Here is a 23,935-nt window from a genome sequence, read left to right as displayed (position 1 = left end):
AATGAATAAGAAAATAGGGCAGCGGGTAAGCTACTACGACCAGCATTGTGAAAGAATTATTGTCGTCAAGATAGACACTAAACCAATGCCCACCACAATAGTGCAGGTCTATATGCCTACTAGTTCAGCGGATGATGATGAAATTGAAACAATATATGAGGAGATAGAAGATTTAATACAATATGTAAAAGGTGATGAGAATCTAATTGTGATGGGAGACTGGAATGCAGTGGTAGGCCAAGGAAGAGAAGGTAGTACAGTAGGAGAATTTGGATTGGGACAAAGGAACGAAAGAGGAAGTCGGCTGGTTGAATTCTGCACTGATTATAATTTAGTCCTTGCCAATACTTGGTTCAAACACCACAAACAACGGCTGTATACGTGGACGAGACCTGGAGACACTGGAAGGTATCAAATAGACTTCATTATGATTAGGCAGAGATTCAGAAACCAGGTGTTGGATTGCAAAACTTTCCCAGGGGCAGACGTGGACTCTGACCACAACTTGTTGGTCATGAAATGCCATGTGAAGTTGAAGAAATTGAAGAAAGGAAAGAATGCAAAAAGACGGGACCTAGACATGTTGAAAGAAAAGAGTGCGAGGGATTGTTTCAAGGAACATATTGCACAAGGAATAAATGAAAAGGCTGAAGGAAACACTATAGAGGAAGAGTGGATAGTCATGAAAAATGAAGTCAGTAGGGCTGCTGAAGAAATGTTAGGAAGGAAGGAAGAAAAGATCAACTAAGAATCAGTGGATAACTCAGGAGATACTAGACCTGATTGATGAACGACGAAAATGCAAGAACGCTAGAAATGAAGAGGGCAGAAAAGAATACAGGCGATTAAAGAATCAAGTGGATAGAAAGTGCAAGGTAGCTAAGGAAGAATGGCTGAAGGAGAAGTGCAAGGATGTCGAAGGCTGTATGGTCCTTGGAAAGGTAGATGCTGCATACAGGAAAATCAAGGAAACCTTTGGAGAAAGGAAATCTAGGTGCATGAATATTAAGAGCTCAGATGGAAAGCCACTTCTGGGGAAAGAAGACAGAGCAGAAAGATGGCAGGAGCATATACAACAGTTGTATCAAGGTAAAGATGTAGATAATTTGGTTCTGGAACATGAAGAGGCTGTTGATGCTGATGAAATGGGAGACCCAATTTTGAGGTCAGAGTTTGACAGAGCTGTGAGTGACCTAAATAGGAACAAGGCACCTGGAATTGATGATATTCCATCTGAATTACTGACTGCATTAGGAGAAACCAGCATGGCAAGGTTATTTCATTTAGTGTGCAAGATGTATGAGACAGGAGAAGTCCCATCCGATTTTCGGAAGAATGTTGTTATACCTATTCCCAAGAAAGCCGGTGCTGACAGGTGTGAAAACTACCGCACCATTAGTTTAGTATCTCATGCATGCAAAATTTTAACACGTATTATTTACAGAAGAATGGAAAAACAAGTTGAAGCTGAGTTGGGAGAAGATCAATTTGGCTTCAGAAGAAATGTAGGAACACGTGAAGCAATCCTGACTTTACGTCTGATCTTAGAGGATCGAATCAAGAAGGACAAGCCCACATACATGGCATTCGTAGATCTAGAAAAGGCATTCGATAATGTTGATTGGACCAAGCTATTTATGATTCTGAAGATGATAGGGATCAGATACCGAGAATGAAGAATTATCTACAATCTGTATAAAAATCAGTCTGCAGTGATAAGAATCGAGGGCTTTGAAAAAGAAGCAGCAATCCAGAAAGGAGTGAGGCAAGGCTGCAGTTTGTCCCCTCTCCTTTTTAATGTTTACATAGAACAGGCAGTAAAGGAAATCAAAGAGAAATTTGGAAAGGGAATCACAGTCCAAGGAGAGGAAATCAAAACCTTGAGATTTGCCGATGATATTGTTATTTTATCTGAGACTGCAGAAGATCTCGAGAAGTTGCTGAATGGTATGGATGAAATCTTGGGTAAGGAGTACAGGATGAAAATAAATAAGTCCAAAACAAAAGTAATGGAGTGCAGTCGAACGAAGGCAGGTGATGTAAGAAATATTAGATTAGGAAATGAAGTCTTAAAGGAAGTAGATGAATATTGTTACTTGGGTAGTAAAATAACTAACGATGGCAGAAGTAAGGAGGACATAAAATGCAGACTAGCACAAGCAAGGAAGAGCTTTCTTAAGAAAAGAAATTTGCTCACTTCAAACATTGATATCGGAATTAGAAAGATGTTTTTGAAGACTTTCGTGTGGAGTGTGGCATTGTATGGAAGTGAAACATGGACGATAACTAGCTCAGAAAGAAAGAGAATAGAAGCTTTTGAAATGTGGTGTTACAGAAGAATGCTGAAGGTGAGATGGATAGATCGAATCACGAATGAAGAGATACTGAATCGAATTGGTGAGAGGAGATCGATTTGGCTAAATTTGACGAGAAGAAGAGATAGAATGATAGGGCACATCTTAAGACACCCAGGACTTGTTCAGTTGGTTTTTGAAGGAAGTGTAGGTGGTAAGAATGGTAGGGGTAGACCAAGGTATGAATATGACAAGCAGATTAGAGCAGATGTAGGATGCAATAGTTATGTAGAAATGAAAAGGTTAGCACAGGATAGGGTGGCATGGAGAGCTGCATCAAACCAGTCTATAGACTGTTGACTCAAACACACAACAATTCTTATGCCGGACAGATGCCTTTGCTGGCAGGATGTAGTGTTTACAGTGCACTATGTCTTCTGGTATGGGCTAGAATAAATTTTTTACTTTCATTGACCTGTCTCAGTCTCATCCTTGGCTTTGACAATATGAAAGTGACCGAGGTATGAGCGATGCCACTAATGCCATTCCTTAAGCAGCCAGTCCCTGTTATGAATGGTGTGAAAATATCGCTCGTAGGGTCGGTTGTTGCATGCATTTCAGTGGGCTTGGCAGACTGATATGCAATGGCAACTTCTGGCTCAGTGAGGAAAGCAACGGCAAACTACCTCACTTCCCTAGTATGCCTCTTCAGTAACACCTAGGCTATCTATGACAGCTGTTGGTGAAGCTGCAGAGGATCAAACCAGCCTTCGGGCTGAATACCCAACATACATACATATGCCGGACAGCTGGCAGATAGTACCAGCAAGTCCACTGGAGTACAGATCACCAATAAGTATTTTGAAGCCAACAAAGAAAAGAATCTTTTGAGACTGGAATTTTGGTGTGTCATTAAGAAAATAAAGAAGTTGGAAGCTGATTTGCAAGTTAAGAAAGTAAAGATGAGCAAGTTCAACAACCGGTTTCATACTCATTTAAAAAAAAATAGACAACAATGTGCGCAATCCTGAAGAGTCGAAAATCTCATCTATACTGGACTAAATTTTAAATCACAACAAGCTTTCATGCCTTTGGTCAGAAAACTGCATCAATCAGTGGGCTATCAAACATTTTATTTTTTGAAGGGCTACGCTTGAGCACAAAATCATTTACCCAAGTCGTCTTAAAGGAGCACATTGAATTGTTGCGTAGGAGACACATCGTGCCAAACAGGAGCAACATATCCCGTCCAAGAGACTTCCCATACAAACTGTAAGAATGAACGAGGCCGAAAACGTGTGCTCCCTTATTACTGATGCTTTCTTATCTCTGGTATTTCAACAACCTCTTACAAACTTCCCGTCGACTATTTCTTCTCCAGGAGTCTGGCATAGCCAACAAAATGTTAACCATGATCAACATGCTAAAGCATTCTAAGCCCGCATCACACCACAATAAGAGAAGGCTCCCAGAAGGCTAAGTGGCAAGAGTGGGCTGGAGAGGAAGGACAAGGACAATTACACAGAACACTTATCTTAAAGTGAAGTTTCTTCCCCAATGTGAAAATTGCGCTGATTCCCATCCCTGCAACAAACTAAGAAGGAGGGTAAAAAAAGGGTTTGCTAGTGCACCAAATAATTACCTCACAAACTAACCCAAATATCCTTTAAATTAATTCAATTTATTAACACTACCAAGGTTACGGAAGAGTGAAATTATACTTGAATAAAGCAAACGAATGAAAATTATAATAAGACATTGGTCTATGCCATCAAGGCATATAGAAGAGTAGTAGGCTGCACCACTCGCTAGCAGTAGAGAACAGCTAGCGTGCAAGAGACTGCAGCATTCAGTACATGGGCATAATTCAAGTTTAAGTCTTTGATGACGTTGATGTAATCTCTTGAAACAATTTTCAGCAGAAGAAGGAAGGATATTCATATATTAAACAAAATGGACTATTTTCCGCTGTAACTTCACAAAAACTAGGATACATTTTAAATATGTAAAAAGAAGTGGAGAATGGAGCATGGAGACATACACTAAAGGATTTGCCCTCACCATAACGATTGGATATGGATGTATGATGACCCAATTATTATTGCTACAATATCACAACATATGCAGTAAATAAAGTAGGCCTACATGAAAGAGAAAATATTAATATGAACCTTACATGTTTTGTTCAGCATGAGAGTGGCTTAGACGAAACTTGCCACTGAGAAGCCTTCTTTTCAAAAAGCAGGACTGCTCTCTTAGTCTGGTGTGCCTGATTCAAATGGCAAATATGAATGAACGTTCTCATTCTTAAGTATATTCTTAAAGCCTGTGGGTGTAAGCTGGGGTATTCCTCACAGAAGACTTCTCACAAATTTGTCATCACTTTTGGTCTCTTTTAAAAAGTGGAAAAGACCACTGGAACTGCAGGCAGGATGACTATGGGATCGATCTGTGGACTAAAACTTACAAGCAAGCAGAGTGGGCCTTGGAATATGGAAAGTGTTAACCCAATGAGTGCTACGACCGCCTATAGACGGGCTGACGCGTCCGGTCCACCAGTGCTACAACCATCTATAGACGGTGCACGAGAATTTTAATTTTTTTCAGTTTCCCGGTTCACTTTCGAGTGCGAATTTGATCTCTGATATGTTCTGCCATCTGTTGGGCATTACGTAGAACCAACTGATCAGAGATTATAGCTTCGGGAAGTAACTTACAGAGCTTTCTTTAGACATCTGTGGAGTTCATCTATGATGTAAACAAACATGGCGGAACAACAGTGTATGTGCTCTTGCAGTGATGTTATTTCGGATCACAGAATCTTTCAGTTATTAACCACAGCGGAAAGTGATGATGGAGGTAATCATTTTAAGGAATTGTAAAGCTATTTTGAAAGTGAGAGTGATAGAGGGAGTGCCAAAAATATTGTATGTGAGAGAGAAACAGAACCTCCTTCTAAACGAAAGAAGAAAAACACGGTGAGTGTACAAAAGCTATTTTATCGCTAATTTTGTGGCGGATGGATTACTTTTCTTCACCAGAGTTTCACGTAACTGTGACAGGCTCTGAGGGCCAAGTGATGTTTGATGACAAGCCAAAAATCATTGACTTTTAGAAACTTTTGGGCCAGTGGGGTTGGTGCAGATAGTTGAACAAATCGGCATCACAAACAACCAGTAGAAAATATTTAACTATCACCACATTCCAGGTTTGGAAAGTATTTTAAAATATCAACTTATATACTTCTAAGAAGTTACATGTATTAGTTGCCTACAGATTTTAGGAAAAAATATTATTATGGGCTCTTTACTTTGTATAAAGATAATGCCCACAGGGGCAGATAAGTGTAATTTTGTTTTCTCTCAAAATAAATTGAACATAAGTGTAGGATTTTCCATTTGCATTTAGATTTATAAACAAGCTACATTTATAAAAATTTTAAGCTCTTCACCCCACCAATAAGATAAAAATTTACATACGAATAAAAAACTCAGCACTGAGGTACCAAACAGTCAACTGGTAACTCAGCACTTAAAAGGTTAAATCATACAATTTATCATGGTGTATTTAAGGGCACAGGCGTGAGATTACCATGAAGGTGAAGTGATTGAATGTCAACTTCTCATTAAACAGCGCGTCTTTAGGCGACTTTGTGATTCAAAGGCCCAGGACTGGCAAAGGAAGCACTTTCTAAAACGTTCCATTTTCTCGAGAATTACTTGTCCGCTTTTCAAAATAGGAGTCAAAGGCAAATCTTCAAGAGCAAGATCTCTACTCCATTTCCCCTTCAATCGTCGATAGTGCATCTGCCATACTAAGATATAAACCCGTAGAAATATGAGATGTGAGGTAATTGCTCGCATTATCTACCATTGCTATCGAAGAGGACCTGTTCAGGGACATAACTGCCACATTTCTGCTCATGACTATAAGACGCAAACGATTCTTGAGTTCTACAACTAGAAGATTGTCAAAAGATCGCCGAATTGCTTTAATATGAGAAAAAAAGTTTTCTAGACAATCTTGATAAAGTCTACACGTGACCAAATATTTCAAGTTTTAGAGCAATTTTCAAGTCCATAAAACAAAACAGCACAGATCGAATGGCTGGAAGAAAGCCTTTCTTCAGTGGAAGTAAAGCTCTACGTTTAGGAAATGTTATTCCATTGAAGCTCAACTTGAAGGGATTCCAGCAAGATATAGCAGAAAACTTTGATTCAAGATGCCAAATGGACTGTATCATGATTGATCTATCTAAGGCATTCGATCGGGTAGACCATGGGAGACTACTGGTAAAAATGTGGGCTATTGGACTACACAAAACAGTGAATGAATGGTTGGCTATATTCCTAGACAATAGAACACAGAGAATTAGAGTAGGTGAAGTTTTATCCGATCCTGTAATCATTAAGAGGGGAATTCAGCAAAGCGTATTATTGGACCTTTATATTTTCATATATACATCCAAATGATATGAGTACAAAACTGGAATCAGAGATAACGTTTTTGCAAATGTGTCATTCTGTACAGAGTGATAAATAAGTTACAGGATTGCGAGCAAATGCAAAAAGACCATGAAAACATTGTGAGTTGAACAGTAGGCAAAGGTATGATGATCAACGGGGTTAAAAGTCAGGTTGGGTTTTGCATTAATGGGTTTAATTACTGGGTTGATGGGGTGAATGTTCCTTATGGGGATCACTGTAAGTACCTGGGTTTCAATTTAAGGAAAGATCTCAATGGCATAATCACATAAATGGGATTGTAAATAAAGGGTACAGATTTCTGCACATGATTATGATGGTACTGAGGGGTTGTATTAAGGATGTAAAGGAGAGACCCCAACTTGACTATGGTTCCAGTGTATGGGACCCTCACTAGGATTACTTGATTCCAGAATGACTACAAAGAACTGGAATTAGGGATTGGAATAATTTACTAACTCCCCTACCTATATATGAATATTTGTCCCTATTCGTTCCTTGAATTCCAATTTTATCTTCATATTTTAAATTGCCTACATTTAAGAACCTCACACAAACTTATTCATCTACTAATGTTATTCCACGCCACCGATCCACTGAGAGCTCACAACATACCACTTAGTCAAGCAGCTCGGCTCCTATCTCCCAAGTCTTACCAGAGCAGCTTGATTTGTTCTGTGTGATTTCCGACAAAAGAGTAATGCTACAAAAATGTTGCAAAGTTTGCGCTGGTTCAAGATATCTCCAAATTCGTTGTAATCCTTTAAGAAAATACTAGGAAAAGAAATAGGGAATCTGCCACCTGGGTGACTGCCCTAATTTCAGATCAATGTGGACTGGGTTGATTTGATTGATATACACATACACTATGTGACCAAAAGTATCCGGAAACCCCTAAAAACATACATTTTTCACCTTAGGTGCATTGTGCTGCCACCTACTGCCAGGTACTTCATATCAGGGACCTCAGTAGTCATTAGACATTGTGAGAGAGCAGAATCGAGGGCTCCGCGGAACTCACAGACTTCGAACGTGGTCAGGTGATTGGGTGTCACTTGTGTCAGAAATCTGAACGTGAGATTTCCACACTCCTAAACATTCCTAGGTCCACTGTTTCTGATGTGATAGTGAAGTGGAAACATGAAGGGACATGTACAGCACGAAAGGGTAGAGGCTGACCTTGTCTGCTGACTGACAGAGACCGCCAACATTTGAAGAGGGCCGTCAAGGGTAATAGGCAGGCATCTATCCAGACCATCACTCAGGAATTCCAAACTGCATCCGGATCCACTCCAAGTACTATGACAGTTGAGCAGGAGGTGAGAAAACTTGGATTTCATGGTAGACTGGCTGCCCATAAGTCATACATCACTCATGTCAATACCAAACGATGCCTCGCTTGGTGTAAGGAGCATAAACATAGGACGACTGAACAGTGGAAAAAGGTTGTGTGGAGTTACGAACCACGGTACACAATGTGGCGATCCGATGGCAGGGTGTGGGTATGGCGAATGCCCGGTGAACGTCACCTGCCAGCGTGTGTAGTGCCAACAGTAAAATTCGCAGGCGGTGGTGTTATGGTGTGGTTCTGCTTTTCATGGAAGTGGTTTGCACCCCTTGTTGTTTTGTGTGGCATTATCACAGCACAGGCCTACATTGATGTTTTAAGCCCCTTCTTGCTTCCCACTGTTGAAGAGCACTTCAAGGATGGCAATTGCACCTTTCAACACGATCGAGCATCTGTTCATAATGCACGGCCTGTGGCGGAGTGGTTACACAACAATAACATCCCTGTCATGGACTGGCCTACACAGAGTCCCGACCTGAATCCTATAGACCACCCTTGAGATGTTTTGGAATGCCGACTTTGTGCCAGGCCTCACCAACCGACATCGCTACCTCTCCTCGGTGCAGTGCTCCGTGAAGAATGCGCTGCCATTACCCAAGCAACCTTCCAGCACCTGACTGAACGTATGCCTGCGAGAGTGGAGCTGTCATCAAGGCTAAGTGTGCGCCAACACCATACTGAACCGATGGAGGGCGCCACGAACTTGTACGTCATGTTCAGCCAGGTGTCCGGATACTTTTGGTCACATAGTGTACATTCGCAATCTGTGTTATATTGGCCTTTCTTTTCCTCCCGCTCTCACCACTGTTCTGATGGGGCTGAATTTCGACTTAGGAAACATCTGATGTGACACAATTCATCTCAGCAGCCCCAGAAAGCTATGGATTCTACATTAATATTGGTGGTTTTCTATTATTTTTATACTTCACTCCCTTTCCACCCCTCCCACAGAGGTGCTACAGGAGTCTTAACCTGAAAAAAAGTATTATTTTCCAGATAGCAAGTCATATGTGTACCTTAAAAAAAACTGCATTCTACTGTAGAATCTGTGAGCTGACATTGCCATGTATACAGCCGGTCATTTCTTCATATGATTCCTACAGCAGGAGTAGTGTGGTGACAATACATTCATAATGGCTGCTTTTATACACTTGAAACAAGATCTTAGGACCTGTAGCAACATACCGAGTTTCATTCTTCGTGTTGAGAGATATAAAATGAGGTTTGTCTAGCCCTTATACAATAAATATGATATTTTGCCTATATTAGCCTATGTTTACCCATTTAATGCTACGCTGTAATGTAGTGGTTGTGCAAAGACAAATGAAAATGCGAACACTACAGAAAAATACTCTCCTACTTACATTTTTGGAGGTAAATCCCTGTTTTTTTTTTTCCATAGCATACAGGTGAATAAAAAACATGTGAGTAGGCCTGTAATTGCAATAGAGTTTCGTTTTCTTCATTTAGAAGTCCACAAAATATATATCATTTATTAAACTTCAAAATATGGCCTAATTTTTACATTTACGGGGTATTTTTATCATTTTGTGAGAATACTCAGCCAATTTTGAATAAGAAAAACTAATGTTTTATGCAATTGTAATAGTATTCTTTGAATATTACAAATCTTTACAAAATAATGCACACGCAGATTAAATATACAATAACATCTGCTTTACTTCGAATACTTGTCAGTCGACAAATTATTTTTTAATGAATGACTTCATATTAAAACATTGCATATTTTAATCATCTTTCAAATACTTATTCATCTTTACACTACTGGAGATACATAAATAAACATATAAACACACCAGATAACAAGTGACACAAATCAGTAGTGTGCAGGGCTACCATGTGCGTAACTTGCAATGCGTTGATAGAGGGATTTTATAAAACTTCACTGATATTGCATGTTATCAATATTTCCAGAGAGAGAAAGCTGCATTCTTTCTGGCACTATTACTTCTGTTGCCATTGTGCAGCAGGGATTGAATATACATGCGAATGAAACACATGGCCGACAGATCGGCCCCCGGCATTTTTAGCAGCAGCTCACATGGCCTACAGCTCGATCGCCTGGCTTTATAAGAGTTATGTGCCAAAGGGCCCAAATCTCGAGAATGGAGAGGGCTGTGAAAATTTCTTGTATATAGGGTCATCGTCAGGATCCTAAAAAGCTATGTATATAAAATTTGGTTCAGATTGGTGGAACAGTATGGATTTGTATAAGGATCAGACGAGGACAGACAGACATTCTGCTTTATATATTATATATAGATAACAGATGTTCCTTATATTCGTCGTGTAGAATTTGGATTCAATCAGATGAAGGATTTTTGGAAAAATTCCTTAAATCTCACACATGATTGATGCACATATTTTTAAAAAAACACATTCTGCGTTCCAGTTGGGACAGAAAACATTAAAATATAACTTTAAAATTCAAGCCCTATATGACCTAACATGAAATGAAATAAGGAAATTGATGGCATTACTCGTTAATTCATAAACGACCAAAGTCAACTGCACATAAATGTGTGGTTGACAATAGATGTCAGATAAATCTCTCTTGGGCACCTATCGCTGAGTCTTAATGAATTTTATTGACAAACATAAAATGTGTCACCGGATATTCCTTACATACTACACCACATGAAGAGACTGTTGATGCTGATGAAATGGGAGACCCAATTTTGAGGTCAGAGTTTGACAGAGCTGTGAGTGACCTCAATAGGAACAAGGCACCTGGAATTGATGACATTCCATCTGAATTACTGACTGCCTTAGGAGAAACCGGCATGGCAAGGTTATTTCATTTAGTGTGCAAAATGTATGAGACAGGAGAAGTCCCATCCGATTTTCGGAAAAATGTTGTTATACCTATTCCCAAGAAAGCCGGTGCTGACAGGTGTGAAAACTACTGCACCATTAGTTTAGTATCTCATGGCCGCAAAATTTTAACACGTATTATTTACAGAAGAATGGAAAAACAAGTTGGAGCTGAGTTAGGAGAAGATCAATTTGGCTTCAGAAGAAATGTAGGAACAAGTGAAGCAATCCTGACTTTACGTCTGATCTTAGAGGATCGAATCAAGAAGGACACGCTCACGTACATGGCATTCGTAGATCTAGAAAAGGCATTCGATAATGTTGATTGGACCAAGCTATTTATGATTCTGAAGACGATAATAGGGATCAGATACCGAGAACGAAGAATTATCTACAATCTGTATAAAAATCAGTCTGCAGTTATAAGAATCAAGGGCTTTGAAAAAGAAGCAGCAATCCAGAAAGGAGTGAGGCAAGGCTGCAGTTTGTCCCCTCTCCTTTTTAATGTTTACATAGAACAGGCAGTAAAGGAAATCAAAGAGAAATTTGGAGAAGTAATCACAGTCGAAGGAGTGGAAATCAAAACCTTGAGATTTGCCGATGATATTGTTATTTTATCTTAGACTGCAGAAGATCTCAAGATGTTGCTGAATGGTATGGACGAAGTCTTGGGTAAGGAGTACAAGATGAAAATAAATAAGTCCAAAACAAAAGTAATGGAGTGCAGTCGAACGAAGACAGGTGATGCGGGATATATTAAATTAGGAAGTGAAGTCTTAAAGGAAGTAGATGAATATTGTTACTTGGGTAGTAAAATAACTAACGATGGCACAAGAAAGGACATAAAATGCAGATTATTACAAGCACGGAAGAGCTTTCTTAAGAAAAGAAATTTGCTGACTTCAAACATTGATATCGGAATTAGAAAGATGTTTTTGAAGACTTTCGTGTGGAGTGTGGCATTGTATGGAAGTGAAACATGGACGATAACTAGCTCAGAAAGGAAGAGAATAGAAGCTTTTGAAATGTGGTGTTACAGAAGAATGCTGAAGGTGAAATGGATAGATCGAATCACGAATGAAGAGATACTGAATCGAATTGGTGAGAGGAGATCGATTTGGCTAAATTTGACAAGAAGAAGAGATAGAATGATAGGACACATCTTAAGACACCCAGGACTTGTTCAGTTGGTTTTTGAAGGAAGTGTAGGTGGTAAGAATGGTAGGGGTAAACCAAGGTATGAATATGACAAGCAGATTAGAGCAGATGTAGGATGCAATAGTTGCGTAGAAATGAAAAGGATAGCACAGGATAGGGTGGCATGGAGAGCTGCATCAAACTAGTCTATGGACTGATGACTCAAACAACAACAAAATCGTAAGACAAGAAGTATCTATTGGACTTTTTATCCAATTTCTGAAAATCCTACAATTTCTGCTGGGTTTAAATCCAAGATGTTGGGATAAAGAGGCTGACACTTTACTACAGGTCCACAGAGGGAGCTAGTGTGAGGGATGTATAACTAGACCGTACTTACCTGTCTTCTTCTTTGATATGTGGCTCCAGTTGATCCGTTGTATGTTCTTCTATAGTTATTTCCTCCTTAATGTCTGTAGCATTCTATAAATAAGGGAAGTAAATTAGGAAATCTAGACTAAGCAACAAAATGAAAATATGTAAACAAACAAGAAAGAGCTGGCAAAATGAATTCTTAATTGCATGATATAACTATAATTAATGTACACTATGTTCCAATGTCAAAATATAAGTAATGGAAAGGAAGCAGCAATTAATAATTACAAAGAGAGACAGCAACATTAAGAGACATATTCAGTATAGCCTAAGCAAGCAACAGGAACAGACGTGCCGTGTTGAGTGTGTGGCTGAGTAAAGTGGAGTAAAAGGGGGGAGTGGACGGGACAAATGGAGTGTGTCGAGGAAGATGATCGGTACAGAGCAATATCAGGTTGCTATAGGAAGATTGCAGGGAAGAATGAAGAAGGGAACAAACAAAAGGAAGGAAGGTAAAGTGGAAATTGGACTGAAGGGTGAGACACTGTTGGTGGCAGCGGTAGTCACTGCGCTGCTGGTTATTGGGGGAATGGAAGTAATCCAGGCCTGCAGAGCAATGGCAACATGAGCTGGGAGGACATAGAAGTCATAAGGAAGGTCATAAAGGAGGTAATGGAGGAGCTCTGCCCATTTGAACTGTTAACGAAGATGATAAGGAGCAAGTTAAGGAGCATGAAAAGACAAGGCAGTGGATTCAGGAAAACACGAAAGAATGTAAGGCAAAAATGGAAAACAGTGAGGGAGAAATTGTATCACTAAGGGAGAAAATTAAAAAATATGGAAGAGGAGGTGTTGAATCTGAAGAAAGAAATAGAAGCCAACAGCCAAGAACGTAGGAGGAAATCCATATTTATTTACGGTGTGTAGGAATAAAAGGCAGAAGCTAAAGTGGATATTAATTATAAAGTGGTAGATGTCATTCAAAATAAAATGAAAATTAATTTCATTGAGTTCAATGTAGATGATGCTGAGAGAGTAGCGCAGACCAATAAAAGTGACCCTGCTATCCACATTTTTGGCGGACATAGTGACAAGAAACGCTGGCAAACTGCAGAGTGAAAAGATTTCGATTAAGAGGGATATGGGAAGAGAGGGGATTAAGAATTCCAAGATTTTAAAGAAACATCCAGTGAGAGCAAGAATGCAAGGGTTGAGGGCGCATATTAGGGGCCAGAAACTGGTGGTGACCAATGGGAAATAGACTCAAAGTTGGACAGTGACAAAACTTCAAGCATTGGAAGAGAGTCTGAAGCAGGAAGAAATAAGTACAACCGGAGAGGATGTGCATAACAAAAATAGAACACCGAGTAACAGTGAGATCACAGAAGCAGTTTTAGGAGGAATCAAGGAAACGGGAAAAGAAATGAGGCTGGAGGCCAGTGCGGGAAAAGAAAAGTGGATACTGAAAGAGCCGGAGGAGGGAAATACACAAGAAATGGTGAGTGAACATATGCATAATGAAAATAATGGTTTGAAGGAAGAAGCGGAAGTAGGAGGAACTATAATTAAAGGGAGAAGCTTGAGTTTAAAGGAACTGTGGGGTAAGAAAGCTAAAAGTGATGAAGGCATAATAACAAGAAGTAAAAAGCCAAGGTATTAGTAAGTAAGCTAGGCAATTGTGTTAACGTATAATTACAGATTGGAAGGCTCAGTGTGATTAAAGTTAAGTATATTTGAATGGCGAGTTCAGATGAAGAGGGATGCCGTTATATGTGGAGTGTGATTAAGCTAATAAGGGAGTGGTCATGATGAAAGGTGGGTTGGTTTGTTAATATTCAGAGTGGAAGATGTTAAGAAGTTAAATTCGGTAGATGGTAAAGTGTGTACGTTAATTGTATTTGAAATTAATAGTGAATTTAATGAGGAGTTTGATAGTTGAGTATATTTAACCCCTCAGCGTCGCAGCCATTTAAATAGCTTCCTACTCCGCGGCCGGATGAGATTTCAACTACGCGCGACTGAAATGCATCGATTCACTTAAAGGGTTACTACAAGTATAAGAGTAGCCCGATTTTCACGAAATTTGGAATTCCTTATGACAGAACTATGTATATACAGATAATTACATAATTGTTCCACATTTCCTTAGTAATTTAGTTCCGTGTGATAGAGTTCGAAGCACTCTTTGAGACAGGGACTCAAGTCATACTCCTGGCAGCAGTACACTGACGTCGTCTTTTCGCCGTGTTTTGAACACAGGATACAGTGTCTCTGAGGTTTGGATTTCCAACTCTTGGGTGCTAATTTCATGATAAAATGTCTTTCCTGCAACCTTGGAACTGTATTATCTGATGCGTGCCGGCCTTGAATATTTCGTTCCTCTCCCTCCCGAGCGTATTTTGTAAACAAACCTTTCACCAGCTGAACCCGATAAGGTAATTGCTCAATATTTGTCTCTGTGACCTCTGTGAGTATTATTAGAGAATTTAGCAATCAGAATTCACCGTTGAAAACTTCTCTTTGACCTGTATAATTATCTATAGTCTCTTACACGAAATTTCCAAGTACTGTTTCCTCCTCATCGTCACTCTCATCATTTACCGCTGCTACATCATCTATTTCAATATCAGTGCTGCTCATACTGTCACTACTACTTCCGACTAAACTTTCATCTGAATTATACAATATTTCAAGCACGTTACTGTCAGTCATACCTCGGCTGAGCGCGGCGCATCACACGGACTGGTGAAGCTGCTGCGAGACCGAAAGCAACAGGATGAAACTGAATGAGGGGAATAACATTTATGACGAAACAAACCAACTCGATACATATTTCAGATAAAAGATCGAGACAACGTCTTTCAAACGAGATATATACTATGAACAACTGGTTCTCGTATCGTATGACAGAAAGCAGCACTAACTGATGCCTACACAGAGCGCTCGTGGAGAGTTACGAAAATATTACAAGCTGAGAAATAAAGACAAATATAATAAATAAACCGCACTCCCAATGTACAAATAGAGCAAAGAACATCACACGAAAAGACAAACTTCTCAGATCATCTTTTCTTTATTTCATTCTGTGGGAAAGAATGAAGCAAACAGACTTTTAAAACAAGCAGAGATTAGTGCTCAGACTTAATTGACAAATAATTATCCTTGCAAAAACAACTACATTATAACGATTTTTCAATTCTTATTTACAACACTGATAAACCCGAAAATGTCTTCTTGGAAACAAAACAATTTGCATATCAGTAACTCCAAAACTCTTCGAGCTAAAGCCATAAATGTGAAACCATGTATGGGTCTATACCACGTATAGAGGTCGGCGGCTACGGAAGAAAAGAGGGTCTATACCACGTATAGAGGTCGGCGCTGAGGGGTTAAGTGGGAAGGTGAGTAGAGTATGGTCGGTAGTGGAGTCTGGTTTACAGTTTAAATGAGATTGAGTATTTTAATGAGTTGGTGGTATGAGATTGATGAACAGAGTGGTGGTGATGGCTAAGTGTGATTCTGCCAAAAGTGGCTTAGTTATTTAATGTGAGAATGGCCTGAAATTTAAAAGAGATTGGAGTGGTAGTGGCCAAGAATGATTAAATAATAAAAAGAGTGATTGAAAGAGTGATGAAAAGGGAGGTAGTGAAGTATGGTTGGTAAACTCTGGTATGGCAAGACGTGATGGTATAATTTAATGTGGAGTCTGGCTTAAAATTTAAATGAGATTACCGTATTTACTTGTGTATTAGACCTCCTCGCGTATTGGACACCCCCTGGCTTTTCGAAATGAAGAAAATGAAAAAAATAAATCTCGCCTATAAGAACCCCCAACGTAATTCGTCAGAGAACGATGACAATTCCGCTTCGAAGCGGGTACAAGTCTTATTGCAGCTCTGATGACATCGCACAAATTTGTGAATAGTTTCGTCCGTACAACCTACGCAATGAACAAACACGTCGAATCCATGCGGTACATCTGTGTTTCGCAGTTAGGAAATGTCCGCCTCTGTATCGTAGGTCTACTGCAGCTCTGATGACGTGGCACAAATAGATGAATAGGCCCAGCTTCGTGTCCAACCCGCAAATTGCAAGCATGCATCAGTCATGCTATGTGTCTGTGTTTTGTAGTTAATAATGGCCGCCAGCGTAATGGCTAGCACAATTAGTTGCTGTTTTCGCGGGTCTGACTTCGATTCCCGGTACCGTACTACCAGAGATTTACGAATGGCAGGAAGGCCGATATGCGGTAGAAGCGGTACCTGCAACTTCCCTCCATTGGGCGTGTGTCTAAAAAGGGCTGTGCCAATATCCAGTATTCGGGAGATAGTAGGTTCGAACCCCACTGTCGGTAGCCCTGAACCTCTGAAGATAATTGGCCACTTGATATTTTTGGGTTTCACAGACCTGTGAGCAGTAGCACTGATGCTGAAGTAGAAGTATTTCATGAGTTCGTCAGTTATGTACAAAATTAAACAGAAAGGAACATGTTAACTTTGGTGCTTGCACAGCCTGAAATTGTAGACAGAAAACTTTGCTCTACATCTTCAGAACAAAAATCTTGACTGTTTGCGAGGAAGTCTTCTACAAGAATGACTTGACTTACTTATTTCCTGTGGCTCCTTCAGGAGCATAAGGTTTGGATAGATTTTCGCCAGTGGACTCTTCTGCGGGCCATCCGACGTAGTTCTCCCCAGGTTTTTCCTGCCTCAGTTGCCTCCTCCAATACAGATCTCTTCCAGGTCTGCCGTGGTCGACCCCACTTTTGTTCTTCATTTCTCTGATAATCTGTTTCAGCTTCCCAGGTTTTCTCATTGTATGAACATTCCAACATCCAAATCGTGTTACCTGTTTTACGCTAAAGGTCGTCAGATTTTTGTCCCTCCGGCTATTTTTCATCTCTGCTTCTTTAATAGGTTTATTTAAGAGCTTATGCGTTATTGGCTCATAAACTCTTGAGTGCCTTGGTGGGGCTGCCACCGTAACGCCAAGGCACTGACCCTTACACGGATGTTGGTGTATATACTGAAGAAAGAGCATTTCCTCTCCTCTTCTTAACAGTGTATACTTCGGTTATACCGCCGGTGCTCGGTCGCCATTTACCCAGTCTGTGATAACAGGGAGCACCGCAAGAAGGTTGGGTTTGACATTTGGCTGTGTATTACGCATCATCAGCCCCTGCTCCCCTCTACAAGAATGAGGGTTTGAATTTAAAAATATTCTACTATTAGAGAAGTTATCTGTGAAATATAAAGAGCTTCACCTTGATTTCTTGGTACAGTATGAGCCCAAAAGCCCATATCATGTCTAGATAGGTATATAATTGTAGTGGATGGTCTCAGTTTACCAAATGTTGACTGGGAAGGAAATGTGAAAGACAGGAAACATGAGGAAATGGTAAATATGTTAATCTAGAAAGGACAGGTGAATCCGAAAGTGATAGAAACAGCTCAGGGAAAGAATAATCAGGACTGATAAAATCACTTGAGCTGTATAGAGAAACTGAAGGTGTAGGTGGTAGAAGTAATAATGGAGCAGTTTTATATGTAGTTAAGAATAGAAAGGAAGGTTGTAAAAGTAAGAATATTAATTATGTAGTATTGTAGGTTGGAGAAAAGAGAGATTTTAAAAGGCAATTATGGTCAGTGAAGAGTGGTTAATAAAAAGTAAGCCATCTCTGCAATGGGTTTAAAATAATTGGTCAGATGTGTAAAGACAGTACTTACCTTTAATGGTGGTAAGGAATATCCACTGAGGGGGAAGAAAATTAGCAGTCATGCAAAATTTATGGAAAAATACAAGGATATGTATATTTACCTTAAGACAGAGAAAGGTGTCAAGAAGGATATCCCGGAATTTATTAATGGAGAAGCCAAATCTGTTTGCGGGGATTTACAGAATTCAGTAGTCAGCTGTTGGCTACAAGTATTATATCCAGGTTGAAGAGGTGACTAATATTGGTGAGAAAACTGGAATATCTACAGTTATATTTACAAAATTATATTAACAATGAAAGCTAGAAAAGCAGCTTAGATTGATATGATTTATGGGGTTATATTTAAGGCAGTGGGTTAAAATATAGTACAATACCTCAAGTACCTATATATCTGCATGTAGGAATTATAACAAATGAAGGAAGTGTTTCTATAATAGTCGCAGTGCACAATGGAAAGTGTGTGAGATATGATGCAGATAAATATGGGCCAGAGAGCTTGATATGTGTTGCATGAAAAGCAGTGTTATTGGACCTTTATGTTACGAATAATGATACGAATAAAGAAGTGGAATCAGAGATAAGACTTTTCGCAGATGATGTTATTCGGTACAGAGTAATAAATAAGATACAAGATTGTGAGCAACTGCAAAATGACTTTGATAATGTTGTGAGATGGAGTGTAGGCAATGGTATGATGATAAACGGGGTTAAAATTCAGGTTGTAAGTTCCACAAATAGGAAAACTCCTCTCAGCTTTAATTATTGTGTTGATGGGGTGAAAGTTCCTTTTGGGGATCATTGTAAGTACCTACGTCTTAATATAAGGAAACATCTTGATTGGGATAATCACATAAATATGATTGCTAGTAAAGGGTACAGATCTCTGCACGTGGTTATGAAGGTATTTAGGGGTTGTAGTAAGGATGTAAAGGAAAGGGTATATAAGTATCTGCTAAGACCCTAACTAGAGTATTGTTCCAGTGTATGGGACCCTCACCAGGATAACTTGATTCAAGAACTGCAAAAAATTCCAAAGAAAAGCAGCTCGATTTGTTCTGGGTGATTGCCGACAAAAGAGTAGCGTTGTAAATTTTTGACTGGGAAGACTTGGGAGAAAGGAGGCAAGCTGCTGGACTAAGTGGTATGTTCTGAGCTGTCAGTGGAGAGAGAGGGCATGGAATGACATCAGGAGACAAATAAGTTTGAGTGGTGTCTTTAAAAGTAGGAATGATCACAATATGAGGATAAAGTTGGAATTCAAGAGGACGATTTGGGGCAAATGTTCGTTTCTAGGAAGGGGAGTTAGGGATTGGAATAACTTACCAAGGGTGATATTCTGTAAATTTCCAATTTGTTTACAATCATTTAAGAAAAGGCTAGGAAAACAACAGATAGGGAATCTGCCACATGGGCGACTGCCCTAAATGCAGATTAGTAGTGATTGATAAAAAAAAAAAAATGGTTTTCCGTGGTTTCCCATTTTCACACCAGGCAAATGCTGGGGCTGTACCTTAATTAAGGCCATGGCCGCTTCCTTCCCACTACTAGCCCTTTCCCGTCCTATCGTCGCCATAAGACCTATCTGTGTCAGTGCGACGTAAAGCAAATAGCAAAAAAAAAAAAAAAAAGGGGCTGTATCACCTCAGGATGAGGAAACGAGTTTACTTTAGTTGAGAAATATTGCGTCTATTGCTATTTATAGAGCAGGCGAGATCATTAAAAAAGTGGTCGTTTAATATCTCGTAACTTGGGCCATTATAGGTATATATTTGGAGAGAAGTAAGTTTAAAACGTGACAAAAGCTATTCAATTAAAACGATTGTTTTACTCGCCGACATACCTAACAAAAATAATAATTTTATGTCCAGACGTACCTTAAACGACTTTTGGAGACACCAAACAAAATGTACTAGGGTACCGGTATGTGTTAATAAAAAAAGAGACAACGAACGTACAAATTAAACATTATGATAATAAAATTCATTACCGCCACACTTGTAGATATCCATAAATGCAGTATATTTTCCTGTTATTTATTTTTATTTTTTCCGTTGAATGTTTGGCACTATCAGGGCGATAATATACCTAACCTAAACAATGTGGTCTGTCTTATCTCATGGACAAATGTTTACGCAAATCCTGATGTGACAAATGTATAGAACAAGCATGAAATATACTCAAAAATAAGGGTCTGTGTTTCAACAGCCGCAGTTATCAAAAGAATGTTACCAGTTACTATGTATTACGTTCGGAAGTACAACTCGTAACATATGCTAGTTATCAGCTGATGGTTAGGCATGCCTTCTACAGTACGGCTTTATTTGGAAGGACTGGCTTCTGCTACATATACACCAACTGGAAATATCAGAGATCATCTGGGAATAGATCTACACTGTTTAGACTCTATAGTCGGGAACAAAAGTATTTTCAAAAGTTTCAAAAAGACGGAACCTCGTATGCTCTTGCTTGCAGTGCATGGCTCAAAGAGAATGAAGCATGGCTGATGCGACTGAAGAGAGATAGCAGTGAAGATGACGTCACATAGAATGCCAACACGTCGGCCGGAAGTTGGCGGTGCAATGCGATAATGAACTTTGAAATAAGAATAATAGTTAATACCACCTTTCCAATATTTAATTTCCTTATATTTAGGAAATAAACATTACAACAGGCGTTGTGAGATGGGACATGTTTCGCTTAACAGTCGTAAGCATCATCAGCCGAAAATAAATCTTAGCCTAAAGTTAGGTCAGGGCCCCTAACCTTGTGTCATTAAAATATATGGTACCCTAAGAAACAACATTTACATTTAGAAAATCAAATATGCTAAAAACTAGTGTGAAAAAACAAAATATTACAACATGGCTAAGAGAAAAACACACAATCATGTTGAAACAGAGGATAAAAACAGAAAGTACAATACAGAGCTGGTAGTGAAATAATTAAAATCATTAGGGTATCATTGCTACCAGTCAGACAATCAGAATGTTCAAACATACTAAAGTGAAAATATATAAGTGTTCATCACGGCTAAGTTAGAAAAAAACACATAATCGTGTTGCCAGAGGTTAAAAACATTAGGTACAACACAGAGCTGGCAGTGTAATAATCAAACTCATAGCTGCCAGTCAGTTAACACTAGAACCGCCGGAGCGGTCAAAATGACCGCTACACATTTTCAAAGCCTTATTTTGACCACATTTTTTGTCCTATTATAAAGAGCTTCAGTGACTTTTCCTGATTACCGGTCAGAATCATCCGTATTAAATTTAATTAATTTTGAGTCATTGGATAGGACGTAGGTAACGAGTATACCTAGAACCGCCGGAGCGGTCATTTTGACCGCTGTATTGATTATCATAATAAAATGCGTTAGAACATGTGCTTATTCCTCAGGTTGAGATAAAATTTGTTTATAATTATTCTCCCTGCAATAAAGTAAGCACGACAATAAAACTCTGATAGTCTATGCACGGCCATTGTTCAATTTCCTCTTTATTCATTTATTGAAAGGCGGCTACGAGGGCTAATGGGTCACTCTCCTCTGAGAGTAGCGAACATTCTTCCGCTCTCACAATCCCCTTCAAGGCCTCCCTCATCCCTCCTCTCTCCGTGAGGCAAACACTACCTTGGGACAACTGTCCACTAATCTCTCTCGTCAGTCTGAAGCCACAGCTTCGTCAGCTTGTCACAGACCATGGCTCGTAGACCACCGACCCTTACCGATGAAGAATTACTCACTCCACTGCATGACATTCCAGATGATATGTCTGAAGTTGAATGTGACCCAGATGTAGAGGACCTATGAGAAGAAGCTGCGGACGAAGATTACTACCAACCAAGTGTCCATTCTGAAAGCAGTGATTCTGATGATGCTGAATACCAAATTGTTGAACCAGGTAAGTTACAATAATGATATACGTTATCTTGATGTCAACATTTCAACTTTGGTACTGAAATTCAACATTTAGACTGCAATTATGCCTGGTATAGGCCGAGAACTGAAAGTTATCAATTGTTCTATTACAGCAGCAGAAATTGTAGTACGAAAAGCTGGAAATAAGAGGGGACGAATCAACACAAGCCTCCCAGGAACAAGTAATACGTTACTAGGTACAGACGGCATCACGGAGTGGACTGTAGGAGAGTTTGGGAAGACTACACCTGGCAGGATGGCTTGTCACAACATCTTGAAAGAAAATCCAGGACCTACTCCATATTCAAAGCGGTATGTTTCTGACGACAGTGTAGCGAGTGCATGGCGTCTTGTTATTGATGAGTCTATATTGAAACACATCAAACACTGTACGGAAACGGAAGCAAAACGTATTCTAGGTGATGAATTGTGGAGTGTAAGTTTAGAAAAACTGGAGGCATTCATTGCCTTAGTGTATGCTCGTGGTGTTCTTGGACCCAGTAACACTGAACTTGATGAACTCTGGTCTAAAAAGTGGGGGCCACCATTCTTCAGTGAAACAATGGGGAGGAATTGTTTTCGAGAAATTCAAAAAAATTTGTGTTTCGACGTCAGAACTACAAGATCAGAACGTTTGAAGACTGATAAATTTGCGTTAGTATCAAAAGTATGGAACAAATTCATCGAAAATTGTCAATTGACTTATATTCCAGGTGAAAATCTGACGGCTGATGAGCAGCTTTTCCCAAACAAAACAAGGTGTCCATTCTTAAAGTACATGCCGAACAAACCAGATAAATTTGGAATTAAGTTTTGGCTTCCTGTGGACGTTGACTCAAAGTTTCTGTGCAATGGGTTTCCATACCTAGGAAAAGACGATCTCAGAGGACGTGACAAGACTCTTCCCGAAAGTGTAGTAATGAAGTTGATGGAACCATTTCAAAAGAAGGGGTGAAACGTGACTACAGACAACTTTTTTACAACAGTGAAACTTGGTAAGAAGTTGAAAAGTAATGGTACGAGTATTGTTGGAACCATTAGACGATCAAGGAGAGAAATACCTAAAGCTGTGAAGGCTATGAAAGCTAGTCTTTACGACTCAACTCTCCTGAAACATTCCAATGACACACTTACTGTTTATCAAGGTAAACGAAACAAGAACGTCCTTCTATACAGTACTTTGCACTCAGAAGTTGAAATTCAAGCTAATCCCAAAAGGATTCCCGAAACAGTAGACTTCTACAACAATACAAAATATGGTGTGGACGTGGTGGATCAAATGGGAAGAAAATATACTGTTCAATCCACTACCCGAAGATGTATTTCATAATATTCTTGACTTGGCAGCAATCAATTCCTGGATCATTTTCAAAAAAGTGACCGGGAAGAAGATCAGTCGCCGAAATTACATCCTGAAGCTAGCAGAAAAGCTTCGTATGGTGTACATGGTATCGAAACCTAAGTATGTGGAAAGAGAACCCGAATTTAGGGAGCCTGTGGAAGGAAATGTACAGAGGAGGCAATGCCAAATGAAGAAATGCAGGAATAAGACAAACTTTACGTGCAGAAAGTGCAAACAGCGAGTGTGTGGTTCTGGCTCAAAGGACATAACTAAGGTCGTGGTATGTAGTTCCTGCTGCTAAAGACGCAGAATTGCATCAGCATGTGCAAATACACTAAAGGAAAAGAAAGACTGTGTTTCAAAAATATGGTGTGTTACGTGGATTTGGCAAACGTGTTTCAGGTCATAAATTACACTAAATAAAATGTTACAGTAATTTTCTTTTCTGTTAATGTGTAATAACTATTTTACAGTTTAGACTAAAAGAA

General features: G+C 39.4%; 1 protein-coding gene across 7 annotated transcripts in view; it reads right to left on the bottom strand.

Annotated features, from left to right (window-relative positions):
- The window catches only part of LOC137496911 (zinc finger protein OZF-like), a 137,839-nt gene that overhangs the window by 17,425 nt on the left and 96,479 nt on the right, over nt 1–23,935 (bottom strand). For all 7 annotated transcript variants that reach the window (XM_068226920.1, XM_068226924.1, XM_068226921.1 and 4 more), the window contains one exon: nt 12,499–12,581. In XM_068226920.1, coding sequence (XP_068083021.1) covers nt 12,499–12,581 — 83 coding nt within the window. The remainder of the gene's footprint in view (nt 1–12,498; nt 12,582–23,935) is intronic.

Source organism: Anabrus simplex, chromosome 3, assembly GCF_040414725.1.
Source record: "Anabrus simplex isolate iqAnaSimp1 chromosome 3, ASM4041472v1, whole genome shotgun sequence".
Classification (NCBI taxonomy): Eukaryota; Metazoa; Arthropoda; class Insecta; order Orthoptera; family Tettigoniidae; genus Anabrus; species Anabrus simplex.
This window is presented reverse-complemented; position numbering and strand designations above follow the sequence as displayed.